The following is a 24,968-nucleotide window of genomic DNA, read 5'->3' as shown; positions in this document are numbered from 1 at the left end:
AAGTGTGGCCAAACGTTAGGTGTGGTGGCTGATCTCAAAATCCAAGAGTAGAAGCCAAGAGTAGAAATGATCCTTTAAACTAGCTTGCACAACCACAAACTCATTCGGATTTATGGTCCAACGGATGATCTCTAAAGTTATGTTTGAATGGGATCAGTACATGAGAGGCTGGAGTTATTGTTTGGTATCATGAAGTAGGTCTTCGAAGTGCAGCACTAGCAGGGCATCTTAAGCCACACTCCTTTTATTTAGAACAAGTCATGGATAGTTTACCGTGTTAAAAGGTCAGGCTGACATCCTTAAAATCCTTCTTCTCTGGTTATGTAGGCACCACCAGGTGGCCTCAAGGACTAGTCTGGCCTATGAAATTTCCAGTTTCAACTGGTGAGGATTTTGAGATCAACCACCACACCTAAAGCATGGCCACAATGGTGGCAGTGTGAATTTAGAAACTTAATCGGACCCTGGCTACAGGCATTCCAGCACGCATGTCCCTTTCAATTCCATTCAGAATTCCGAACCACGCTAGAATCCCAACACTGAGACAGGAACGAAAAACCACTCCTCCCCCTGCAGCCAGAGGACCGCACCCGCTGAGGTTCTGCTGGCTTTCAGCAGCTACAGGCACGGTGGCGAGGTCGCTGGGGTGACCGCCACTCGCGACCCGAGTCAGTCTTGCTTCAGAGTGACAGGAGAGGGAGCGCGCGCCGAGGAAATCCCCAGATCCGCCACCCCCAGCCTCCGCTGACGCCAAGCCCGCCCACCATCTGCACACCGGAAGTGCACAGGGAGGACCCGCCACGTCCCAGGCGCCAGCTGACGTCAGCGCGCCGACGTCACGTGCCGACCTTCCGGCGATGGGTGGTCCCGGGCTGAGGTGGGGAGGCGGGGCGGGGGCGGGGCTCGCGGCCAGCCCTGGCAGTGCAGGGTAGGTGGGCGCAGACAGAGCGACTACGGGTCGGGGCTGGGCTCAGCGCGCTGCGAACAAAGGAGTCTGCGGCGGTTCCCGGCTCCGCGGAGGACCAAAGCTTCGCTGGACTCTTGAGGCTCCCCGGCTCCGGGTCGGCTTCCCCTCGGTTCCACCGCGGGCGCCGCGGCACCTGCCGCCGAGTGCTGCCCAGGGAGCCTGTCCCGCCCGGGGCTCATGATGGGGCTGATCTTCGCTAAACTGTGGAGCCTTTTCTGTAACCAAGGTGAGGCCGGCGGGTTGGTAGACGCGACGCAGGGAAGTCCAGATTGAGATCTGAATCAGGCTGAGGGTAGAACTGGGGACCGGGATCCCGGCCAGGGGAGGTACCTGATGATCAGGAATCCCACGCTTGTGCAGCTTTTAGCCACCCAAGGTGGAAACATATTTCTGCAATCTGTTTGCGGGCCTTTCCCGTCTAAGTGAACCATCTTTTACGTCTGATTAGCCCTAGGAAAGTGTCTCCCGAAGAACCCAAAACTTTCCGTTTCTTTAACAGGAAACAGGAGTTTTGCACTGCTTACCTTCCTCTTGTCTATGCCTATGCACCTTCACGTTATCTGACTTGTCTCTGATTTCTGTTCCTTAAGACTTAGAATGAGTGAGTATTCAGGTGCACAGGTTTCTGAAAATTTCACACAGACATACACACAGCTCCCCCCTTCCCCGTAGGCGTGAAAAACAAATCTAAATGCTTTCGGTTATGTGTAAGATGTTACGTGGCCGTAATTATTCTAGAACAGGTCAGGAAATACCTAGAAGTTGTAAAACCTGTTCGGAGTCAGAATGAGCTGTGATGTCTTGAGAAGAGTCACTGCTAGACAGAAAGGGGCCCAATGATAGAGTTTTCATCTTTCTTGTAACAGAATGGTTTCCTAGCATTGAGACCAAATTTTTTTCCCATTTGTTTCATTTTGTAGGGCATGATTTATAAACTAATTTTATTTTTATAAGGGCACCAAAACTTTGCAAGTAAAGTCCTTCTCTGTTTTGTGGGTTTAAACCGTGAATTCATTGTAAATGGCTTTAGTTCGCTTGTTCTGTACACTGATTTTTTTTTTAAACAGCCCCTTTCAAGCTTAGAATTATAAATACATGCAAGCACACTGACACATGTGTGTTTGTATGCAAGTACCACAGATAAATACTCCTTTTTAAGTGACTTCGAAGTGTCCAAACTGAAACTTCCAGCGATGTTACTCATAAATGTAATGCACTATTTTTCAGCAACTTACCCTTCTCTAACGCTTGTCAAAGTACTATGGTAAGGACAGTTTCATTACATAATTAAATATATATTGGTTACACAATTAAATTTGTGTAAATAACAGTGAATCACACAATATTACTTTTTATCAACCGCCCTCCCGCCTTAGCAATAAAAATGATCAGAGTGTTGGTTCTCCCTTTATAATTGCTTTTTTGCTGCTATCTCTGTTCATTAGAGGATTCCATATTCAGACTGGAACGGGGCTGGGGAGATGAAAAGGGCAGTCATTGAAGACGATGGAAGCCTTCATGTGCCCTGTGTCCGTCTTTACACAATTGTTTGATTTTCCAGATCCCTCTTAGAGTCTCTTTATCTTTCCTGCTGAAATGGAGGGACAGGTGCTTTTGTCTCATGATTCTCGCTCATGATTAATTTTTCCTAGTGGGAAAACCAGTTCTCCAGATTAGACGAGGTGGCTACAGAGTAGATCCAGAACAGAATCTGGGCTCATAGAACACTGAAGAGTTAGTGTAGGAAATTGTTTGCCGAAATTTGCAGACATTTGTAAGTGTGAACTGATGGTGTCAGGGAAGCAACTGATCCTTCTCAGGTGGTTTCCAGAAACTTTTCAGAGTAAGGTACACACGGACTTAGTGAGGAGTGGGAATTTGGGATGAATGCAAGGTGGACAGAGTGGAATTGGACGTATTGATGCAGGCAGATGGACTAATGTTTGAAAAGAGACGGTATGTTGGATACACTTAAAGAAATTGAACGTGGTTTAATTAGTGTTTGTTTGATGAGATTGCAGAAGTATCCAGGAAATTTGATCACTAAAAGTCTTTCGTAGATGCTGACCAAGACAGTAAATACTGTAGGAACCCATTCGTTTGGTCATTAGGTATTTTCCTGATGTGGAGTAATGGGATCGGATTCACACACTAGTGTGGAATTTTTGTTTTCTGTATCAACAAATTTAAATGCCAGCGTTGGCATCTTTTTTACCATTGTACATTTCAGTTATTCAGTGATGCCCAGGTAGAGTTGAGGATTGGATAGTATGTCCAAGTCTTCACTACCAGTTAAGTTAGAGCGAGGTGGGGTGGACACCAGTGGGGAGATGGTTGTCAGAGAACTGACAACAACCTTATCTTTCCCTTATCTGTCAGTCCGTATGTCTTCACTCTTACTTCAGTTTCTTAAAGGGCCCCAAGCATCCTTTTATGTGCAATATCTCTTACCTCAGTTTCTTAAAGAGCTCCAAGCATCCTTTTATGTGCGATATCTTCCTGGGTATAAGTTACAAAGCTCTGCATTGCTTAATGGAACTTTGCATTCTTTCATTTTGTAATAGAAGGCTGATAAATTATCAGTGGTGGAACTAACCTGTGGCTGTCCATGTGTTCTTATAAAATACATGCTTGCCTCTTAACATTTCCAAGTTTTTTTTTTCTTTTTTCTAAGTTTTTAAATTTCTCTAACTTCTATAGTCCTGGTCTTTTTCTCTCTGTGTTGTGATTGTGTGCACTTGTGGTCAGCTTTTCTGTTAGACAGAAGGGCAGGTGACATAAGGCTTTAATTGTAGTTCATTTCCATAACCCAAAAGCAGCAACGTATTTATTCTGTCATCTAATTCATTTCCTTCTCACAGCAGATTTTATGTCGTCTATTGGGCGCTCTCAGCTGTGAATAAGTATTGCGTTGCCTTCTGGCTGTTGTTGTTGGGCTAATTCTGCTCTTAATTCAAGGCTTCTGCTGGTTTCCTACACATCCAGCAAAATCTGTTCCCTGTCTTCTAGAGTATGTTTGTATCCTACTTTTGAAAAGTCCGGCCCTTGATTTCATTCAGATTTCTGATCCAGACTCACTAGGTAGAGAGTCATTCTTGGATAGATTTCCCAGAAGCGGTTTTGCCCTAATATTAACTCTGCGTAATTACTGGATTCTGGGTAATGTTCATCTCTGTTTATAATTGTATTGTAAATTTCTTTGTCAGTTGATTCACTCAGTAGAAATAATCTCCTTGAGGCATGAACTTTTTTTTCCCATTGTTTTATTCATAGTATCTGTCAAAATACACTTATTCAGGGAGTTAGTTCTTGGCTTTATTTTATTCAGCTATAAAGTGCTGTATCATGGTAACATACACATTCTATTTTATAGTATGTTTAGTTGGGAATTTGAGCCGTCATCATTTATCCCTTCTAACAAAGGAGGAGGCACTTGTGTGTCTCTTTCCCTTCCTGCATAGCAGTGCTTCAGACCTTTGGTTATTTTCTTCATTGAGTTTTCATTACTATGATGTTAAAATTTGGTTCTATGGAGCCAGTTGCTCTAATTGTCCTACTGAAGGGAAACTTCATTTTGTTTCTGGAGTAAAAATGACATCTTCTTAGTTTTCTTTGAGCGTTGGCTGAGAGATTCTGTAGTGCCTAAGCTCGACTCTAACAGTTTTCTGTCTCGCTCCTAGCAGAAGCTGTGTCTTCTTCTTTGTTTTGGAATTCTTAGTGCATAGCTGTTCTGGGCTTTTCTTTGTTATCATTTTCTATACTTATGTCTTCTTTTAAAAATACACAAATACAGCCAACGATGGTGGTGCACACCTTGAATCCTAGCACTTGGGAGGCTGAGTCAACTGTGTGAGTTTCAAAGCCAGGCTGGACAGCCAAGGCTGTGTAGACAGACCCTCTCTCAAACAAACAAAAGAAAAATAAAAACCCCAAACAAACAAGCAACAACAAAAATTGTACAAATTATTGAAAAGATGCCATGTAGGTATCTATAGAGTTTGGTGTGGTGGCACACACCTTTATAATCCCAGAATTTGGGAGGCAGAGACTGGGAGATGTTTGAGTTCAAGTTCAAGGCCCACATGGTCTACATACTGAGTTATGTAAGGGACAGCCAGGGCTATGGAGAAAGACTCTCTGCCCCACCCCCAAAGTGGGCATCTATAAATTATAACTTTTCTTCAATTTCAAATACCTGTAAGTGTATCACTTCAGTTTTGCCATATAACTGGTTTAGCTATGGATGGGAAAACATTACTTTTAGAATTGTGAGGACATTGCCTTGATCTCCAACTTCCACTATTGCTAAGTAAAACGATAGCATCTTGATTTATTTTTCTCTATCTCTATTTTGTTTGTTTTAGAATTTCCTCTTTTTCTCTGGTAATTTTAAGTTTCAAAAAGATATAAATCCTTTTATGTCTGTTTTTCATTAATTTCTGTGAGTTCCTGATAACTTTTCAATTTAAAGATGTACCTTTTTTGGCACTGCGGAATTTGTTTGTTTGTTTATTTTAGGCTTTTTTCCTCTGTTTTTTTTCTGGATATTTCCTTTCCAGTGTATGCTAAGGTGGCTGCCAAAGATGCACGTGAATGTTTTCTTACTGGGTTTGGGGATCTTAAGTTATTTCCTTTGTCTCCATTCTTTGAGCTGAGTATTTTGTTTCCGCAAATATTTTCTTACTGCTCTGGGAGCATATTTTTGTGACGGCTGACATCACTCTTTTCTTTGAGATTGTCTTACCATTTTTCTGTTTCGATGTAGTTTTGCACAGCTCACATTGGAAGTGTTCTCCATAAGTCTCTTGTAACTGACTCTCTCCTTATGTCCTGATGGATTAGACAGTATGAGTAGTCGAAAGACACTCAGCCCTATGGTCCAAGGCACAGAACTCAGCCCCAAGAGTAATGCTTTCCTCTGAGGAACTCATGTACCCAATGAGAACTAACTTACTTCCTTCCTTCCTTCCTTCCTTCCTTCCTTCCTTCCTTCCTTCCTTGTTTTGTTTTGTTTTGTTTTGTTTTGTTTTGTTTTGTTTTGTTTTGTTTTTTTCGAGACAGGGTTTCTCTGTATAGCCCTGGCTGTCCTGGAACTAACTCTGTAGACCAGGCTGGCCTCGAACTCAGAAATCCACCTGCCTCTGCCTCCCAAGTGCTGGGATTAAAGGCGTGCGCCACCACTGCCAGGCTAAATGAGAACTTTCATAGACCTTTCCTTTCTCTTAGAGTTAGTATGTAGAAGAGCAGTTTTAAAGTCATAGGACAGATAAAATGCTATTATTTTTAAAAGTTCTTAGGCTCCCTTTATGATCTTGGCAGCAGTGTTCAGTGTCCTTACCAACAATTGATGGTGTCAGCCCTTTAGTCATCCCGGCAAGTGCTGGCTCTGCCTTTGTTCATGTTTTTACTTGCTGTTTCTGGACAGTTTAGATCATTACCCATTTATTTAAAAACACTTTTAAACTTTGGGCCATCAAACCAGTTCTCAAAGTGGTTGGAATGGCTTTTTGCTTGTGACAATTTCAAGATACCTGCACCTTTTTTTTCTTCAGAAATGTTAGCTGTTGTATTGATTTCTGTGACAGACTTGAATTTATGTTATGTTATAATGTGAACAGGGGTTGAGGTTTTGTGTTTTCACGTGGACATCTACTTTGGAGATGGTTTTCTGAAGACATTTTCCCTCTTCCTGTGTGTCCTTGTTTCTGTGTGTCGCATCCTCCGGCATTGGTCTGTAGGCGGGGGTCCTTGTTCTTGGGCACAACCTTACAGCCATATGGCTTTACAACCATGTGGAGTTTTTAGGTTCAGTAGTGACTTGATTGCTTAATCTCTTACCGAGGGAAAAGAGAGAGAAAAATAATTTTTTAAATTTATCTACTGCTATTTATTTTCTTCTTTCTACCTTCTTTGGGTTGCCTGTTTTCTTCTATTACTAAAGTCTTAAGGACATGGCCAATACAAGCATTTCAGAGTTGGAAATATCCCTTTTGTTATTGATCTAGTTGCTCATTTTTATTCAATTTGATGTACTCTTACATTGTTGTGTGATTTATTTTTTTGACTGCATTATTAGTGTTCGTTGCATAGTTTGCAAATAATGTTAGTTTTAACTTTTTGGGTTTGTCTGTTTTTGTTTGGTTTTGATAGCTTAATCGTGGTTCCTAATGTGGTCTTGGTTCCTCATGCGGCAAACTCCACAACATTTCCACTTCATTTCACACTTACTGAGACTTCTTAACAAGGCTCCTGTAATCTCTTTGGGCCCATTTACTCTTTTCCCTTGGAGAGGAACTGTGTCTCCCACATTTGTATAGTGTTTCTGTGACTGTTCCTGAGGTTAAGGTAGCCTCAGCTTGCTCAGACCTCTCACGTTTTCATCTGTATCTCTTACACAATAGCACATTTCTGTTTCTTTTGCGCCCATTGTGCAACTTGCCCTCTTACTGACTGAATGCTTAGTGGAACTTACTGAAGTGGTAGCATTTGTTTGTGTGTGTGGTGAGGACTGCCACTTAATGGTTGGCTGGGTTTCCTTTGCTTGGTTTCTGGTGTTGGATGTTCTTTTTCCACTTTGAGAGTCGAGTGCTTTTATAAGCAATTCCTTTCTTTATTGACTTCTAGTTCTTTTTTTGTGGTAATTTTATGACCTCCCCCTATAGTCAATGCAACATAGATTTATCCTTTGTGCTGCCAACTAAGAGCCAAGGCCATATTTTCTAGAGAGTGCACACACTTGTCCATCCATGTGAAATGTCTCTATGCTGTTGGATTGTGACTCTTATAACTTCATATTTAATACACATCACAGATGTCCTCTACAATAGCGCCTTCCAGTAGGCAGTAAACTTCCAGGTCTGAAGTCTTACTGTTGCTTTTGTTCTGTAAGTTAAAGAAACCCATCTCTGTAACGCTTGTATCTTCATATTTAGTAAACATCAGAGAATATAGTGGTTAAGTTATTGCTATGAAACTCAACTCACATTATACTATAAAGTTTTAAGAGAAGAATAAACTTTTATCTCCTATTTGTTCATCTTATTTGTAGTGGTGACTATCTCTTACCTACAGTGTCTTTATGTTGCTTATATCTGTGAAATACATGTTTACTGGATATAGCATCTTTACCCAGTTCTTTTTTTCTTTTTTTTCTCATGGTCTGCGGACTGCAGCTGCTTTTTTTTTTTTCCTAGTGAGACATCAGCTAACATTCCTGACTTCCTTCTCTTTGTGAATCCTTTTTTTTTCTTGCTGTTTTCATGATTTTCCTTCATTTTTTGCTTTACAGCAAACCAGCTTTTTTGAATATATTTTTTCTTTGACATTTTTCTTTTTGAAATTTGCTAAGCTTCTCAAATTTGAATTATTTTTTCATATTTTTGTACTCATCTAGTTTACTTTTTCACCTTATATTTCCATATTTTCTCCACTTCATGAATCATCAGAGATGCATATTTAGTGAAGAACAGTAGTGAGTTTAAAAAAGAAATGAACTTTCTAAAATGCAGACGTCCAGAATTCATCTCTGGTGTTAAATGTGGTGTTCTGGGTCAAGGTGTAAATTCTTTTTCAAATTTAGTCCTGGTCAGAACAAGCTTAAAACACATGGGTTAGATGTTTCTGCCTTGAACATCAGCCGTCTACAATAGAGCCTTCCAGTAGGCAGTAAACTTCCAGGTCCGAAGTCTTACTGTTGCTTTTGTCCTGTAAGTTAAAGAAACCCATCTTTGTTACCTAAGCAGACACTTCAATGGAAAGAAGTTTGTTACTGTGGAGGACCTACTCAGAGTCTTTGATACCTTGCCTGTTTTTAGTTCTTTGGTTTATCAGAAGCTTGTTTTCCTCTACCTGATTTTCTACTTCTATTTTTTTTACAGTTAAAGTTTGGTTTGAGACTTGCAGTTTACTAATAAAGTATGTTTTTATACTTCCAAGTCAAGAAGTCAAGATACAATGCATGATTTTTTTTTTGTTAGATACTCATCTTCTTGGTGACAACTGTGTCTTTTAATATCTATAGAGATTCCATACTCATATTAAGCATTTAACGTATGAAGGAACTTTAGAAAATGCATCATAAACTTTTATTTGTGTCTATACTGCTACTGATAAATGGAGTTTGAAGTTGACTAGTTCTTAACACATCGTCCAGAGCGCCATCTCTGGATTCCTCCAAGTAGTTGGATGGTGAGCAGGCTACATAAGAGCCCGAGACCTAGTTTTATCATCAGTAAAGTAAGGAATGATGGAATTTTGTCACAGGCTAATTATGAATATTAATTTATAAGGTATGCATAAAACATAACAGGGCACGGTGGCACACGACTTGAATGTCATCACTCAGAAGCAGAGAGGTAAGCAGATCTCTGGGTTTGAGGTCAGCCTAGTATACATAGTTCCAGGCCAGCAAGGGCTACACAGGGAGACCCTGTCTTAATAATAATAATAATAATAATAATAATAATGATAAAGATAAAACACTTAGAGTATACTTTTTTATTCCTGATGACATTTCTTTCCGTAATCGAACGTTGGAATTTAACTCTTACTTATAAAGAATGTGAGTATGGATGTGTACCTCCCTATCTTTTACTTTGTACTGGTGGTGTTTTGCAAGTGTTTTCTCTTAAAACTCTTAAGGTAGCTAACTGTTGAATCATCAGATGGACATGATACATTGACTCCAACTGTTGAATCATCAGATGGACTCTATAGGTTGGAGGATACATTGAACAGTACTGTAGCTCCTCAGTAGCACTGGGAGAAGCTAGAGAGCTGGTCAAGGAGTTGACAGAGATGCTCTATCACATCTGACATTTTAATTAGCATGGTATATGGTGGTTTCTGTATTTGATACATGTAAAACTTTGTAGTCACAGTACTGATACAGCACACATTAACACCTCAAAAGTAGCTAGCTGGCATTATGTCTTGAAATGTTTTATAACATTTTAACAATATGGAACTTTAATGTGATACCTAAATTAGCCTACATTATTTAACACTTTAAAAACCTTCAAAAGTTATGATATAGTACTTTTCTGATGCCTTTTCCTACCAATAGTATTCTGTTCAGTAACACATGGTATTCTGAACCAAAACTTTTAAAAAGTTTTGTTCATGCTAGTGAAAGTGAAAACATGCAGGAGAAAACTCTAATCTCTCCTGACTCTTTGAAGTCCCTTCTTTCGTTATATTTCTTGTTAACTGTTTTTCAGCCTGTCTACAAGCGGGACCCTAAACCTAAAACATGGCTGTTCACACTGTTTTCTGTTAGCCTTCCTTGTTAGCATTTGAGTCAGTGGCTTGCTGTGTCTAGCCCAGGCTAGCCCCTGCCTCTGGCTTCACAGCCCTGAAGCTTTCTCCAGCTTTTCTCAGAAGATACAAATTCCAGATGTCTGACCTCTACCATCAGGATTCCTGCCTGTGCTCTGTGACAGGAAGTTCATAGTGCCTCTTAAAATGGTTAAAGGCCCATTTGATATTTCAAAGCCCGTTCTAAATACCGAATACAGGGCAGGGAGTTGAATGTTTAGTTTTCTGGAGAGTGGCTTGAGGACTTAGAAGTGAACACAGTGGCTCTCCACTCGAAGCGTTGTGAGCCAGATAAAGTTTTAAAACACATGCGCATGGCATGAGCTATCGAAAGTCTAGTGACATAGAGATGTTTATTTCCACACTGAGGTCAAAAATGACATTAAATGTCTAGTGGGTCATCAGATTGGTGGCAGTTTTGACTTTGGGGACAGATTCCTTCTCGTTTTTAGTTGATGCTACCTCAGTCCTGATAACTTCTTAAAAGGGTTTATTTTCTCTTGTTTAGTTTTCCCTTTTAACGTCCTGAGTCAAGAAATCATAACAATCTAAGCACGTAGATAGTACAGATGTGCAAGCGCTGTGGAACATTAGCTTCAGTTTACTATGGCACATGTGAGGGAAATTCTTTATACTCAAGCAACATCACAGAATGCGTCACTGACCCAGATTTCAGCTGCTTCTGTTTGTTTCCTACGCAGGAGTTGTATGTGTGTGGCCAATTGATTATGCCCAATCAGAAGATAGCATTTAGAACATGTGCTATTGTGTTTTTAAGCCTGGAGTCCGATGTAGACATCACACAGTAAATGTCACATGTTCTACAGAAGAAGCTCAGCCTGTGTGTTGACTGGGAACAGGCCATCCTGGCAAAGACACCTTTAAGAAGCTATGTACCTTATTAATTGAAGCATTAGGGCAGTACACCCGGGGATTTTTGTTTTGTTTTGTCTTTTTGTTCTTTCTTAGGAGGAGATTCTATGTCCAGACCTTCACTTAACTTTCTACATTTTCCTCAATGCCCTTTGAGTTGTAAAACCTTCACCAATAGTATTTGGGAGTTGAATTGGTAGCTATCATGCACAGCAGGCAGTTGGAGGGAACTGTGTGGTTACATAACAGGGCAAATGGCTGTTGTGAATATGGCCTTCAGTAGCTGGCCTTTGATCCTGCTTTCATTCTTGCTGTATAGATAGTACTGATACTTCTTCAGAGTTAAGATCAAAAGTAAACTTTGTTACTTCATGCTCTTACAAAGGACAATCCTTTTTTTTTCTTTTTGTGGTGTTTGTATATATAGATTTAGGCTGTTGGTGACAGTTTTCATGAGAAATTAGGCCATTTTATCTGAAAGGTATTATGCATGCCTTCATCCTAGGACAGAGCTGAAATTGTGTGCTTTGTTCTGATTGCCAGAGTTCCCTATACTGTGAAGAAGGGCGATCTGGAAAATAAGATAGTAGGGTTTAAACGTGAGTGAATCCTATACCCTGTCTATCATCAGTCTCTTCCCCTCAGTTCAAACAGGAGACCAACCTTTCAAAACAGTGCACTATTCATGAGTGTAAACATAGACATCAGGCCTTTACTACTACTGTCATCACCTGTAGTACAGAATGGTTTAAAAATAGTCAGTTACCTGCAAGAGTTGCTTAAGCAGCAAACCATCTGCTGCTACCCATGCATGCTGATCCCTCTTCCTGAGCAGGACTTCTGTGCAGCCACGTTTTGCAGTTTTGGTGGCTCTTTTCCTACCAAGGCAGGGATACTGAGGTCTCTAGAGCTAGGCTTTTAACAGGTTGGGAATGCCTGGGGACAAGCAGTCTGTCCTGCTGTTGATAAAGAGTGCTCTTGTTCTTTAAGGAACAGCAATCAAGGGAGCAAGTCAAGCTTGGTTCCATTTGAACCTAGGGACTTTGAGCCAACAGGCCCAGAAGGAAAATTAAGTCAGTCATAATCATTTTTGTTGTTCTACAAAGCAGCTTTTGTAAGCATGAAATTAACCTTTGTTGTCCCGTCTACTTGTTCAGTAGTATACTACAGATAATTGGTACTCAATAATGAATACATCAGTGGAAGACAGAGAAGTTTGTCATCCCAACTGGAACTTTGGAACCTCCAGAGTGCTAAGGTTGGCACTAACACAATCAACCCACCTGGTTCTTTTTATTTAATAGTTGTGAACATATCACCATAGTGCTAGATATGATTACACCCTTCTATACTCAGGCTGCCAACTGTTTTGTTATATTTTTCTTGTCTTAAGAAGAGACCAGCACTCCAACTGAAGAGTCTCCCCAAGGCAAAACTTTACTCTTGATTGAGAGAGTACACTCCAAAAAGCAAATGTCCTGAGATGTGCACTTGGTTTTTATTCTGACAGGTGTGGGGACTCTGTCTTTTCCTAATGGCTGGGGTCTGACCCCCTTGGTACTTTGAAATCAGCTGGTTTTAAAAGAATTGGTGCAAGGAAATGAAGGGAAGGGGTCTGTCGCGCTAATCCAAGTGCAGGCCTGTGTGCAAACAAAGGTTTTACTTTGGGGAGAATCAATCATCACATGAAAGTCTTACTGGGTTGGGAGATAAAAAGAATTTATTTCCTTGTCATAACGATAAGTTTTGTAGTGTTTCATAGAAAAGGCTCTTTACCTTTCCTTTCATCTGTAGGGTAATAAATACGATTGCCTACTAATGTCAAGGAGAAGAGGTGGGTCAGAGAAGAAACATCTTCCCATATTGTCTTAAATTGAGACTGTTCCATGTTTAATGATGTCTACGTAATATAAGGTGAACATTCTTGGCTCATGCCTGACATCATCAACCTTTAAACTAGTGTGAGAGTTGTGACATCCCTGGAATCCTTGCCAGAGAGCCTACCCTAAGGGTCCCTCAGCAACCCATTGGCAAAGGCTAGATAAAGAGACACATAAATGGTAATAAAGGCAAGAAAAGAGTTCTCTCTCAGTAAACCACACTGGGAAAAATGCAGCAGGCTAGGGAAAGCCTCTCTCTCTCTCTCTCTCTCTCTCTCTCTCTCTCTCTCTCTCTCTCTCTCTCCTGCGTTCTTGCTTCAGCTTCCCTCTCTGCCCACCCCACTGAAGCATGGGAGCAGCACCTTAAGCATTGTGTGCCGGGAAGGGGAGTTTTTATGTCTACTTTATGCTTGAAATTTTCGTGCATACTATATTATATACAACGTATTTTGATCACATTTACCTCCCATTCCTCCCTCAACTTCCTATTCCTCCCAGATCCACTTTCCAAGTCTCCTCTTTCCCTCCTAACTTTGTGTCCTCTTTCTCCCCTCCCTCTGTCTTCTCCACCCCCATCTTTTTCCCATTCCCTCACTCTCCCCCATCGCCTACCAAGTTCTGGTTGTGCTGCTCATATATTTTTGCATGTGGGACCATTCACTGAAGCATGGGTGACATACTAGGGGCCACACCCTTAAGGAACCATCAGTCCCCCTCTCCCCAGATAAGGGTTGGGGGCTTGTTGGACCCCCTATTCCCCTAGAAAGAGGAATCTTGATCATACATAGACTGAATAGATTGTGTGTGGGGGGGTTCTATCAGTCATTCAAAGCCGATTTCAAAATATGTACCACTTAACAGAATAATTAGAGAGGCCTAATAACTGCTTATAACAAAATGGTTATTTAGTGCCTGCCATTAGAAGGGGGAAGAGGCTTTTGTTGGACAGTGTCAGCAGAAACATCCACTTAGAATGATTACAGAAAACACGTTTCAATAAAAACCATTGAGGCTAAGTAATTGCTTTTACTTCTGCCAATTAATGTAAAAAATAAAAACCTGCCCGCTAGTGGAAAAAGCCTTGCAGTTTTCAGCAGTAGGTGCTGTTTTTAAATAAAAGACAATAACGTTTGGTATATGTAGGTGGGAAAATCTGCTTGTGTTAAAACAACATAATGCTAACTTGAATAGCAGCAGACTTTGAGCAGGTGAATAGAGCCAACATTTTATGCTCACAGTTTAAGTCACGATGCCAGGTTTTTATTTGAGTGACTCTGCCTCCACTCAAAAGCGACCAAAGTCTTTATTTCTCGCTAGCCAATCTAAACACGTTTACAGGAGGCCTTCATAGAAACTGGATTGTTTAACTCAAGGCAAGTCCTTACTACATAAAGAGTTCTCTCATGATACTTCAGTAGTGGGTGCTTAGCAGATGCGTCTCGTTTACAATTATCACTGTGGAAAGTCTGTGCTGTAGCGTGCAATAGTGTAAATGTTCACAACTCTTCTTTTCCCTTAGAGCACAAAGTAATCATTGTGGGACTGGATAATGCGGGGAAAACCACCATTCTCTATCAATTGTAAGTATCAGTGCCTGCTTATTAACTCTTGAAAAACTTAGTTTTTATGTTATAAGATGCCACGCTTTCCAATTTTAATAATACAGTGGTTAGACTTAAACATGTAACTTTTTTCTATTTTTGCCAAATAAAAAAGTAAAATACGATGTCGTTTGCTCTCTAAAGTTTCCCCCGTGTCCTAGCCTTCTGAATTTGAAAGGAAGAATGGACTTTAATATTAAACTAAAACAAAGTGCGCCTCCTGGGTGAGGTGATGAAATGACTCACTTACCTCTGCCCACAAGAGCCCTGTGGGAGCAGAGTGCTGCCTCTGGAAGCGGCTCTCCCCTAACAGCCTTCGGATTGTTTAACAGAGCCAGATTTGTCTAAAGTGGTGGTGGTCAAAATGCTACTTTAGTAGCTTTCAAAACTGGGAAGCTTGAAATCCTCAGAGATACATTAAGGCTCATCTTCAGTAAATGTTAACACCCCAAGAATCTACTGTGGAAGGATTTCCCATTATCCTCTCAGAGCCGAAGAAATGTTAAGCTGTAGGAATGGGTTTATACACTCAGAGCATTTAACAAATACTCACACAGTACTTGGCACCATCATATGAAACTTACCCTTCCCTTCCTGCATTTAAAGCCCACCAGTTTAGGGCCTGGGTTATAGCTCAGCAGAGCAACTCCCCATTCTGCAGGAGTCTCTGGCTCAATTCCTAGCACTACAAAAGAACAGTGAAAAAAAGCAGTAATGTCAGCTTTCAGCTTGCTAGGTATGCACGCTTTCCCGTGGGGCCTACCTAAATCATTTTTAGTTACATTGCAAACAGGCTTCTCCTTATGTGTTACTGTTTCAGAGTTGAATCATTACTTTTCTTTATTATATTTTCATTCATTAGCTAAAATACATTTTAATATCATTTAGTCTTTAATATAAAGCTTAAATATCTCTGATAACAGTCTTGTATGTACATAATGTCAAACACAAAATATAAAACTCAAGAGAAGATTATAAGTGCCTTCAAATACATGTTATCAGCAAACATGTGTGTTGAATAAAGTAATGTAACTTAAGCAATCAACAAGATAATACAAGTGATATGAGAATCAGTATTCTAAACACAATTCATTTTAAGTCAAATTTCTATTTGCCTTTGGCCTTTAAGACTATAGGTTAGTATGCCTAAGTTAGTTTTTACGGCTCAACGCTCATCTGGCTTCCATGGACCTTCATCAAAATGGTGGTAGAATACTGCTTAGTTATTGTTACTCTGCAAGTATTGTGGTCACAGTTGTCCAGAAATTGGTCTTTCAGGGTGGAGCTTTGGTTTTCATCCGATTGATACAGTAACTGGTCATATTGGCATTTTGCCCCTGGGCGTGCAAACCCACATCACACAGTGTTCCCGTCTCTGTGTGTCAGGCCTGCAGTTTATCCCATTAAAAAGCAGAAAACAGCCTTCGAGAATTGCACTGTTTACATCTTTTAGTGTACAGGACATCTCTAAGCTTTTCTTTCTCGTGTTAATGGTTATTATGATTGGTACAGATGAAGAAGGTTGACTTCTCTTAAAAACATAGAGATAAAATGTGTTTGGGGTTCTTAAGATTTACAAAAGAGTTTTCAATGGTGTCTTTCAACAGCTTAATGAATGAAGTAGTTCATACTTCTCCAACCATAGGAAGCAATGTTGAAGAAATAGTTGTGAAGAACACTCATTTTCTTATGTGGGATATTGGTGGTCAAGAGTCCCTGCGGTCATCCTGGAACACCTATTACTCAAACACAGAGGTATGCCAAAAGTACCTTTGAGTTTTATTTTAAAAATTTTTTTCAAAGAATCGGCATAGGAGATGGCTAGGCTGTAATGAGAGATATTAGCAATTGCCTTTCATAAAGAATTCAGATTTTATCATGGAAGAAAAGGAAGGGAGGAGTGGTAAATTCTGGTCCTGACTGGTCTGACTCGCTGCTGAAAGGTGCACAGATGGAGTAAGATCCTAGACGGAACATGGACTTTTCCCCTCCTTGGGTGTATGAAGAGGTGGAATAGTCAGTGAAAACGTTGACATGTAAACCTATTTTACAAAAGTCAAATAGATTATATACATGCAAAATGTGCCTGGCTGGCATAGAGCTCGCTGTACATAGCTCATGCTGACCTGGGGCTAACTTACACCAATCCTTGTGATTCTCTGCCTCCTACCCTCAGGGCTGAGATTGAAGGTGTGCGGCGTTGTGCCTAGCCAGGACCCTTTTCAGCCGAGTGCTTACTCAGGCTGCCTCAGGCCATCCTCACTGTAGCACTCGTGCTCTGTGGGCTGGAGAAATCTGACACTGGCTGAAATGAATGAATTTTCTACTATCTCTGCACTTCACAGTAGCACCTGGTTAGGGAAGGGGTAAAATATTTTTTAAAATTTTCAAATAACATCCCAGATTTTCAGATATAATTAAGGGGGAAAAAGACTTGCAGGCTATTATCCCCAGCTGTCACTATCATTTTAAATGTTTTTATTTTTTTCATCTGGGATTGAAAAAGGTAAAGAACATAAATTTTCTGTTACATATTTATTGACTATTTTGAAACATGGGAAGAAATTGCTTGTGTTACAAGTAAAATAAATAGAGGTGTTAGGCAAAAGAAGCAACTCTGACTTAACTTCTGTAAATTTACACTGCACCAAAGAATGGGTTGCCAGTGCTCTAACTGTTGACATGATTATAGAAGACACAGGCCAGTGAGTGAGCGGTCAAGGAGCATGGTGAGAGCATCTTTTGTAGAGATGCATTTGCTGGTCTGTGATGGGCCTTGAGACGGCAGTGCATGGGGCACATCTGCAGAGATCACATCTGCAGAGCTTCACAGAGGAGCAGTTTCTAAGCAGGGAATTTTCCAGGGTATCATGTTCTTTTTATTGTTACTTATTAGTTCAGTAGTATCTTAGGGAATCTATCTATATTACCTTCATTTGTATTTGTATGTCTGCCTAGAGACAGATTTTTGTAACGCTCATGTGGTGTTTTTGAGTTTTATCATTTAGAATAGTGGTGTGCAGTTGCCTGTGTAAGCTTTCTTTGTAAGGAGGTACAGCTAAGAACTCTTGTTTTCTAAAATGACATTTTATAAAAATTGGAGCTGGAAGAGAGGATAATGCATAGAATTTTTTCTTTTAAAACAAAATTAAAAAACAAGCAAACATATACATTATGGACCTGTATTTACTTATATAGTTTTGTGTGTATACTGTTTCAGTGCACTGTGTGACCCAGAATAACAGGTTGTCAGCATGTAACACTTGTAATGGCCCTGAATTTATATTCTCTGTGGGGGTTGGGAGGGACAGTTGGTAAGAAAATATTGTTATGATCTAGCTGAGTATACATTTGTACAATAAAATACTACTGTCTGATAACAGATTTACCTTTTCAAAGTCCATTGTCAAAGCTTACAATTAACTCCAGCTGTGAAGAAAAGCAGTTCGTACACACAAATAGGTTAAGATGGTTCTAGCTGATCCAAGTGCATGTCAAGCACTTGAACGGGGTAATTTTCGAAATTGCTGACAATCTAGGCATAGCCTGGGTCCAAACAGATATCTTATTACTGATGCTATTAGCATTAAATATTCTTCTAGTAAACCATTTCTAGTATATCTCAGTTACCACAAAGATGTTATTGCAACATGCCGCCATGGTCATTTACATTTGCAGACTTGGATTCCAGAAAAAGATTTCATGTGGTGATGTTTCACTAATCACTTCGTTCACCCTTGCAATCTTGTATTGAGAAAACTCTTAATTTGAGCTGGCCTCCCAAAGGGAGCACCTCCACTGTATTACAAGAAGTTCTGGGTGTTAACTCCTGATCCCTTCCTTTCATTAACCCAGTTACTTCCCAATATTCTGCCCATTCTTTGCCAGGCTCCCTCCATTCATCCCTTTCTAAGCCTTTTGAGTTTGTAGTGAGATTACTGTAGTTCATACTTCATAATTTTATACTATCCTGTAAATTGATTCCAGCCTCTCTGTTGTATATTAATAAGCCTCCCTTTGGCTTAATGTCCTGTTCTGCATGATGCACGGCAGTTTACACTTGAGTTTTAGTCCGTCCTTCTACGCACTGTTTACTTCAGTAGCTCCTTTTCACTTTGTTCTTGTTTGTGCTTAACAACGTTATTTTTATTTCAACGTTATAGTTTTTCATTTGCTGGTATAGTTACTGTTTAATACCTACTTAAAAGATATACACAGACAGACACACTTCTCCTATCCCACTCCAACATACAGGCGCACACACAGATTCTTTAGTTTTTCTTACCTTTTTTCAAATTTTGCCTACATCTTAGCATACTGCCAGTTCATGTAACTTAGCAAAGTCCAGCACATTTTCTTCTTGAACTTGTTTTGCTGAAATTCCTTCTGTGAAAAAAAATGCTGTATTTGTTATTTTTGAAAAGCATGCTTATCTATTTCTGTCATGCTAACTCTTCCTTTAATAGGCAGAAGACCATATACATAAACAAGTAACAAATTATTGTCTAAATTTCAGTGGTTCTTAACCTTCTTAATGCTGCAACCCTTTAATACAGTTTCTTATGTCGTGGTGACCCCCAACCATAAAATGATTTTCGCTGCTACTTCATAATTGCAGTTTTGTTACTGTTATGAACTGTAATGTCAATATGTGATATCCATGATAATTGTGACACAGCGGTTTGAACTGGCTTAAATGGGTGGTAGAATGGAGATGATGAAATTTAATGAGAGAATATAAATTCCTGTTTTGCTGTAAACATTACCTTTTATTACCTACAATTGGGAGCTTAATAGATTGGTTATGCTTTTTAGTTGCTGAAGTTGCAAGTTGCTTTCTTGTTAACATCTGGATCTCCTGCTTGCTGTGTTTCTGTGTTAAAGTGCTCTCTGATGGAAAAGCAGTGGTGTTCTGTAGCAGGGGCAGTGCGAAGTGAGAGCTAACGTCGCTGTAGTGATTTTGCAGAAAACCGAGCATGCCACTAATTTCTTCCTTTATTTTAATATTGCTTTCTAGTTCATCATTCTTGTTGTCGATAGCATTGACAGGGAACGCCTGGCTATTACAAAAGAAGAATTATACAGAATGCTGGCTCATGAGGTACAGTTTGAAAGTCAATCTTTAAAACATGATGTAGTAAGTTATCTGTCGATTGGTTTTGTTCTATACAAAGATGAATGTGAAATAATCTTGATAATTTCATTATAAGCAAAGCTACTGTTCTATGCAAAGATTAATGTGAAATAATGGTAGTTTCATTGGCAAAACTATATGTTAGTCTGAGTCAAAATGACATTGTATTTTCAAGCCTGTTAGTTTGCTTGCTACAACTATTAAAAGCTAAGTTTTACGTTTTCAGAATTAAAACTACTGATTCATGCCTTTAAAGAAATTGATATTGAGATTAGAGGCATATGGTGGGAGACCAACAGAACTTAAATGTCTTCCAGCCAAGACTTTACTATACTGAATAATGGGAGGTGACGAAATTATAAGTATTTGAAATATAAAAGAATGGACAATAAAACGTATTCCTGCACATGCTATTTAACATAAAGTTTCCTTCTCAGAAGTAATCTAGAATCTTAAATATAGTTATTGTTATGCTTGTGTATAGATATGTAAAATTCACATTCTTAAAACTAACGTTACGTCATTCATCTTTCTGTAATGTCAGTTTTTCACATCTGAGTTTTAAAATCAATTTCGTAAGTTGCCATAGAAAGTAGTAGTCAGTTCTTAATGGTGTTTTCATACAGTATGTTATTTTAGCTGGCTCTCAGCCCCTCCCCCACTGCCTGCCATCTTCCGCCCCCCCCCCCCCCACTGGCCACCTTACTCCCCTGTAAACAGTCCTCCTTCTGCCTCCCTGCCACTGAGTCCCATCACCTGACTGTCCTCTCACTTCCTTCCTTCTCCCATAAGATCTTTTTTTTAACTTGGTCTTTTCTACTTTGACGACCACTACCCTCTTGTGTGTGTACATGTACATACACACACACACACAAACACACACACATATCAATTTAAAAGTAAATTTCATGTATGAGACAAAATATATTTGTCTTTCTTAGTCTGGCTAATATGATTTTCATTTCTATCCACTTCCCTTAAAAAGCCCTGTTTCGTTTTGCTTCACAGATGAACATTTTCAGTGTATGTGCCCCACATTCTCTGGATTCAGTTGCCAGTGCACTTCCACATTGGGCTGTCAGTGATTGCTGCAGCAGTACTAATACATGTGCACATATCTGTCTGACCTCTTGGCTTAAGAGTCTTGAAGTGTGTGCCCAGTAGTGGCATGGCTGGGTCACATGGTATTAGATGCGTACTTTGTTACAGGAACTCCAAACTGGCTACCATAGTGGCTGCATAGGAATTCAGCCCCACCAGCACCAGAAACATGAAATTTAGCCATGTTAATATGCACCTAGCTAAAAAAATAGGCAAATAGCTAAAGTTCAGAAGTGAGTTCAGAAGTGGTACTATGTATTTCATTGTATATCAGTTGGTCTGCTCTGTCAGGTTATGTCATAATGTTTTAGATGTTAAAAAATAAAGCAAACAAACAGACAAAAAAAAAAAAAAAAGCCGCAGTGAACACAGTTCAGTGAGTTAAGGCCTGTAAAGGCTAGTAAGTTTACCGTGTTCCGGCTGTAGGGAGGAATTCACATGCGGGGTTACCGCTTTGATCTCAGCTTTATATTCTCTTCATTCTGACCTTTTTTGTCCAAAAATTGAAAAAAAAAAAACCTTAATCATCTGACTTACACATACACCTTATTAGAATGAATCATTTAATTGTAATTAGGATAAATGTTAGTACAAGATTATTTGAAATAGTGATGTCTTACTATAATGCCTAGCAGGGTATAATTTACACTCTGACTTCATAGTTGAATTTGACTTGTAATAGTTCCCACGTTACTTTGATTCATGGTTGTTCCCATGTTTGATATTTCAATATTTTGTGTCAATCACAGGATTTAAGGAAAGCTGCAGTCCTTATCTTTGCAAACAAACAGGACATGAAAGGGTGTATGACGGCAGCTGAAATCTCCAAATACCTCACCCTTAGTTCAATTAAGGATCACCCGTGGCACATCCAGTCGTGCTGTGCACTCACAGGAGAAGGGTAGGTGCTGACAGGGCTTCTCACACGGCCCTTTCACGGGTCTAGGCTGCCGGCGTCCTTCTTGGTCCCTGTTTCATGTTTGTCCTAAATATGGTGGTTATATTGTTTCTCAGGCTTAACATTTTGAAATAATTCTAGTTAACAGTTTATCATCAAGTTCTTCGTATTTTTAACATGTATGTAATATTTTTGAAGGCATAAGCAGCTGTGGAATTAAATGTTTAGATTTGAGGGTTTTGTTCATCTGTTGCTTTCATCATTTACTTTCTACGCAATAACTGTAATGTCACCCAAATTATTGAGAAAACTTTAAAGAAGTTGCATGCTTTCTGAAAAGACTTAACGAGTCTTCTCCAAGAATCTGTCTCTTGTATTATCAAGAGTCCTTCTGGAGGCACGCTTCTGGAGGAACGTTTGACCAGTGCCATTGTACTGTAGTCTTGCTTTTCTGTGAACTTGAATGTACGTACTATGGCAAGGGGAAGCAGATGTGTCATGTGCAGCTCATGACAGGATCCTCATGTCAGCCTGACAATTGGTTTTTCTCTTTCTTAAAATATGTGGCAATGTAATAGCTAGGTGTGGAGCCTGTAATCTTCCATTCTTTAGAAACTGTGAATAAAGAGAAGTTTCTGCTATTTCAATAGTGGGTGTAGCTCCATTAGAAAGGATGCGGTGGGTGTGGTCTTTACAATCCTAGTGAGAAAAGTGGACAATCCGAATCTTCAAGATGAGGCCCAAGCAATTTCCCATTTTGTTTAAGTGACACTTTCATTAAAATGTCACTTAGGACGTTATCTGAAAGCTGTCCCTGATGGAGGCTCAGGATTGGCTCCACTCCTTAGGCTGCTTGCCAAGCATGACAGAGCCCTGGGTTCCATTCCTGCTGCTCCACATACTGAGGGTGGCGTCATGTACCTGCAATCTCAGCACTTGAAGATGAGGTCAGGGCTGCAGAAGCTTACCTTCATGCGGTCTGCATAGAGAGTTTGAGGCTAGCTTACACTGCCTGAGACCCTGTCCCTTGTGGGAATAAAAAGAGGTTATCAACCAGCATATGTAAATAGCATTTGAGTGTAACACTAACCTTTGAATAAGACTTAATAAGTAAGGCTTCGCTTTCTCAGCAGAAAGTTTCTAATTTCTGAAATACTTTTGTCTTTTGTTTAGGTTATGCCAAGGTCTAGAGTGGATGACCTCCAGGATTGGTGTGAGATAATTTTTTTGCTTGAAAAAGACTTCTCTATTTATTTGGTGACATGAACATTTTTCCTAATACCTTTGGCTGCTGAGGCAGCAGCATGTTTAATTTATGACAACACAAACCTCCGAGTGACGCTTGAATCAAGTGCCGCTGTACTGGAACATAAAGATGTTTTCTTACCTTTGTTTCAAATGTACTAATCTCAGTCAGACGAGTATTACGTGTAACTATGCTGTAGCAGCCGGACTCTTCTGACTGTGTATTCTAATTATTCAGTGACTGCCTTGTAAAAACCATTTGTCATATATTTCCTGTTATCTGAAGTTTTGTTATGTCCTTTATAACTAGTTTCTTTCACCTCTTGGCCACCACTCCTTCCGAGATACTTACTAGTTTGACAGAACTGTAGTGGGAATAGGCATGTATTGTTTATCCAGCACTAAACATTCTAACATTCTTTTCTCTACAAACCCTTTTTATCTTTTGGACAGAGTTAATTACAATGAAGAAAATCTACCTAGGAACTGTGTGTGTGTGTGTGTGTGTGTGTGTGTGTGTGTGTGTGTGTGTGTAAACATCATGAATACTTGCCTTTAAATTTTCCTCACCTCATTGCATGTGATAGTATAATTTTAAGTTGATCTCTGCTTGGGAATTATTTAGTCCATTTATTTATATAAGGAATTAAGCTCACTTTTCTGCCAACCATATTTGGTTAAAAACTAATCAAGGTGAAGCATGAATTTAAAAACCCAGCTTCAATGGTCAACACTATTGGCTCCATCTAGTAGCTGACGATTCTTCAATATGTATGTAACTGTCAGAATTTAGTACAATACACCAACGTAAATTAGAGCCAGGACACTTGGAATATTTTTTTCTCTCAGTTTACTGCCTGCTTTATTATCAGCATCACCTCAGCTGTTTTGTCTCAGCTGTTTTACACCAGCTCTGGCAGCAGCCTAAGCATGGGCAGTTCTTTATTTATTTCTTAGGTTTGTAACAGTACCTGTCAGAGCATCGTTATCACCAGCAGCGTATTACTGAAAGGCAAAACAACGTGGTCTTTCTGTAAACCTGGCTGAGGATGATGTGAAAGAGGCTTCAAATTCTTTTTGCTCCACCTCTTGTCTCTGTGTAGGTCGACTGTGTCTTAAACTCTGACTCGCTCTTGGTCTATTCCTAGCTTTAGAATGTTCCTGTGAGACTCTGCAGTCATGTTCTCTCTTCTCTCCTTCTCTCTTTGTTTGTTTGTTTGCTTGATTGGCTGTGTTTTTGTTTGTTTTGTTTTGATAGGGTTTCTCTCAGTAGTTCTTTCCCTGGAACTCACTAGGTAGACCAGACGGTCATATTCTTAGCAATGCCGATGGTTAATTGGTTAGGGAAATGGAAGGAAAGGGGCTAATGATTAAGTCAGGCTTACTGGGTGGTGTTAACGGTTCTCAAGGCAATTATCTAAGATGAAAGTAAGAATGAACCCTTAAGTTGAAGGGGGACAAGTGTTGTCATTAGCCTTGTCTATGTCATCCAGCTCATTTGCCATATGGAAGGTGTAAAATGTGTACTAAGGGGTAGTTCTTCATTTTTTCAGTATTTTTCATTTGGATCAAAATAAGCTTCAGTGTTCATAAATACCTGCTCAAAATTGGTATTTTAATTTCAGGGTTTTTTTTTTTTATATGTAAGTTGCCTTAAATTTTATTCTCATGGGATGTACTCATTTGTTATATTTAGTTAATTTAGTTGAACTTGATAATATTTTTATTTAGTGTTTGTACCCTTGATCTGAAAAAGTAGTTAGAAAAAAATTTTTTCTGAACTTTTGGAAATTGCTTAAACTTTGAATCTTTTTCTTAGTGATTCTATGCCAAGTAGAGGATAAGTTTAATTTTTCCTTATGTGTTTTAAATATAACTCATAATCAAAGCTGAGAGAGAAAAGCAGATATAAATCAGTGTGGATGGTGTGTGGTGGTTGTGGGGTGGGGATGGG

At 39.7% G+C, this 24,968-nt stretch overlaps 1 protein-coding gene across 1 annotated transcript; it reads left to right on the top strand.

Moving 5' to 3' along the window:
- The first annotated feature begins 1,072 nt into the window (after window positions 1-1,072).
- Window positions 1,073-24,633, top strand: Arl5b (ADP ribosylation factor like GTPase 5B). Its single transcript, XM_028764902.1, has 6 exons — window positions 1,073-1,193; window positions 14,555-14,615; window positions 16,244-16,391; window positions 19,654-19,737; window positions 21,621-21,772; window positions 22,943-24,633. Exons 1-6 carry the CDS (start codon window positions 1,145-1,147, stop codon window positions 22,989-22,991), a joined length of 543 nt encoding a protein of 180 aa, XP_028620735.1. The 5' UTR covers window positions 1,073-1,144; the 3' UTR covers window positions 22,992-24,633.
- Window positions 24,634-24,968: the final 335 nt, after the last annotated feature.

Source organism: Grammomys surdaster, unplaced genomic scaffold (assembly GCF_004785775.1).
Source record: "Grammomys surdaster isolate TR1022 unplaced genomic scaffold, NIH_TR_1.0 146, whole genome shotgun sequence".
Lineage (NCBI taxonomy): Eukaryota > Metazoa > Chordata > Mammalia > Rodentia > Muridae > Grammomys > Grammomys surdaster.
Note: the sequence above shows the minus strand (reverse complement) of the source record. Positions and strands in the feature narration are given on the sequence as shown.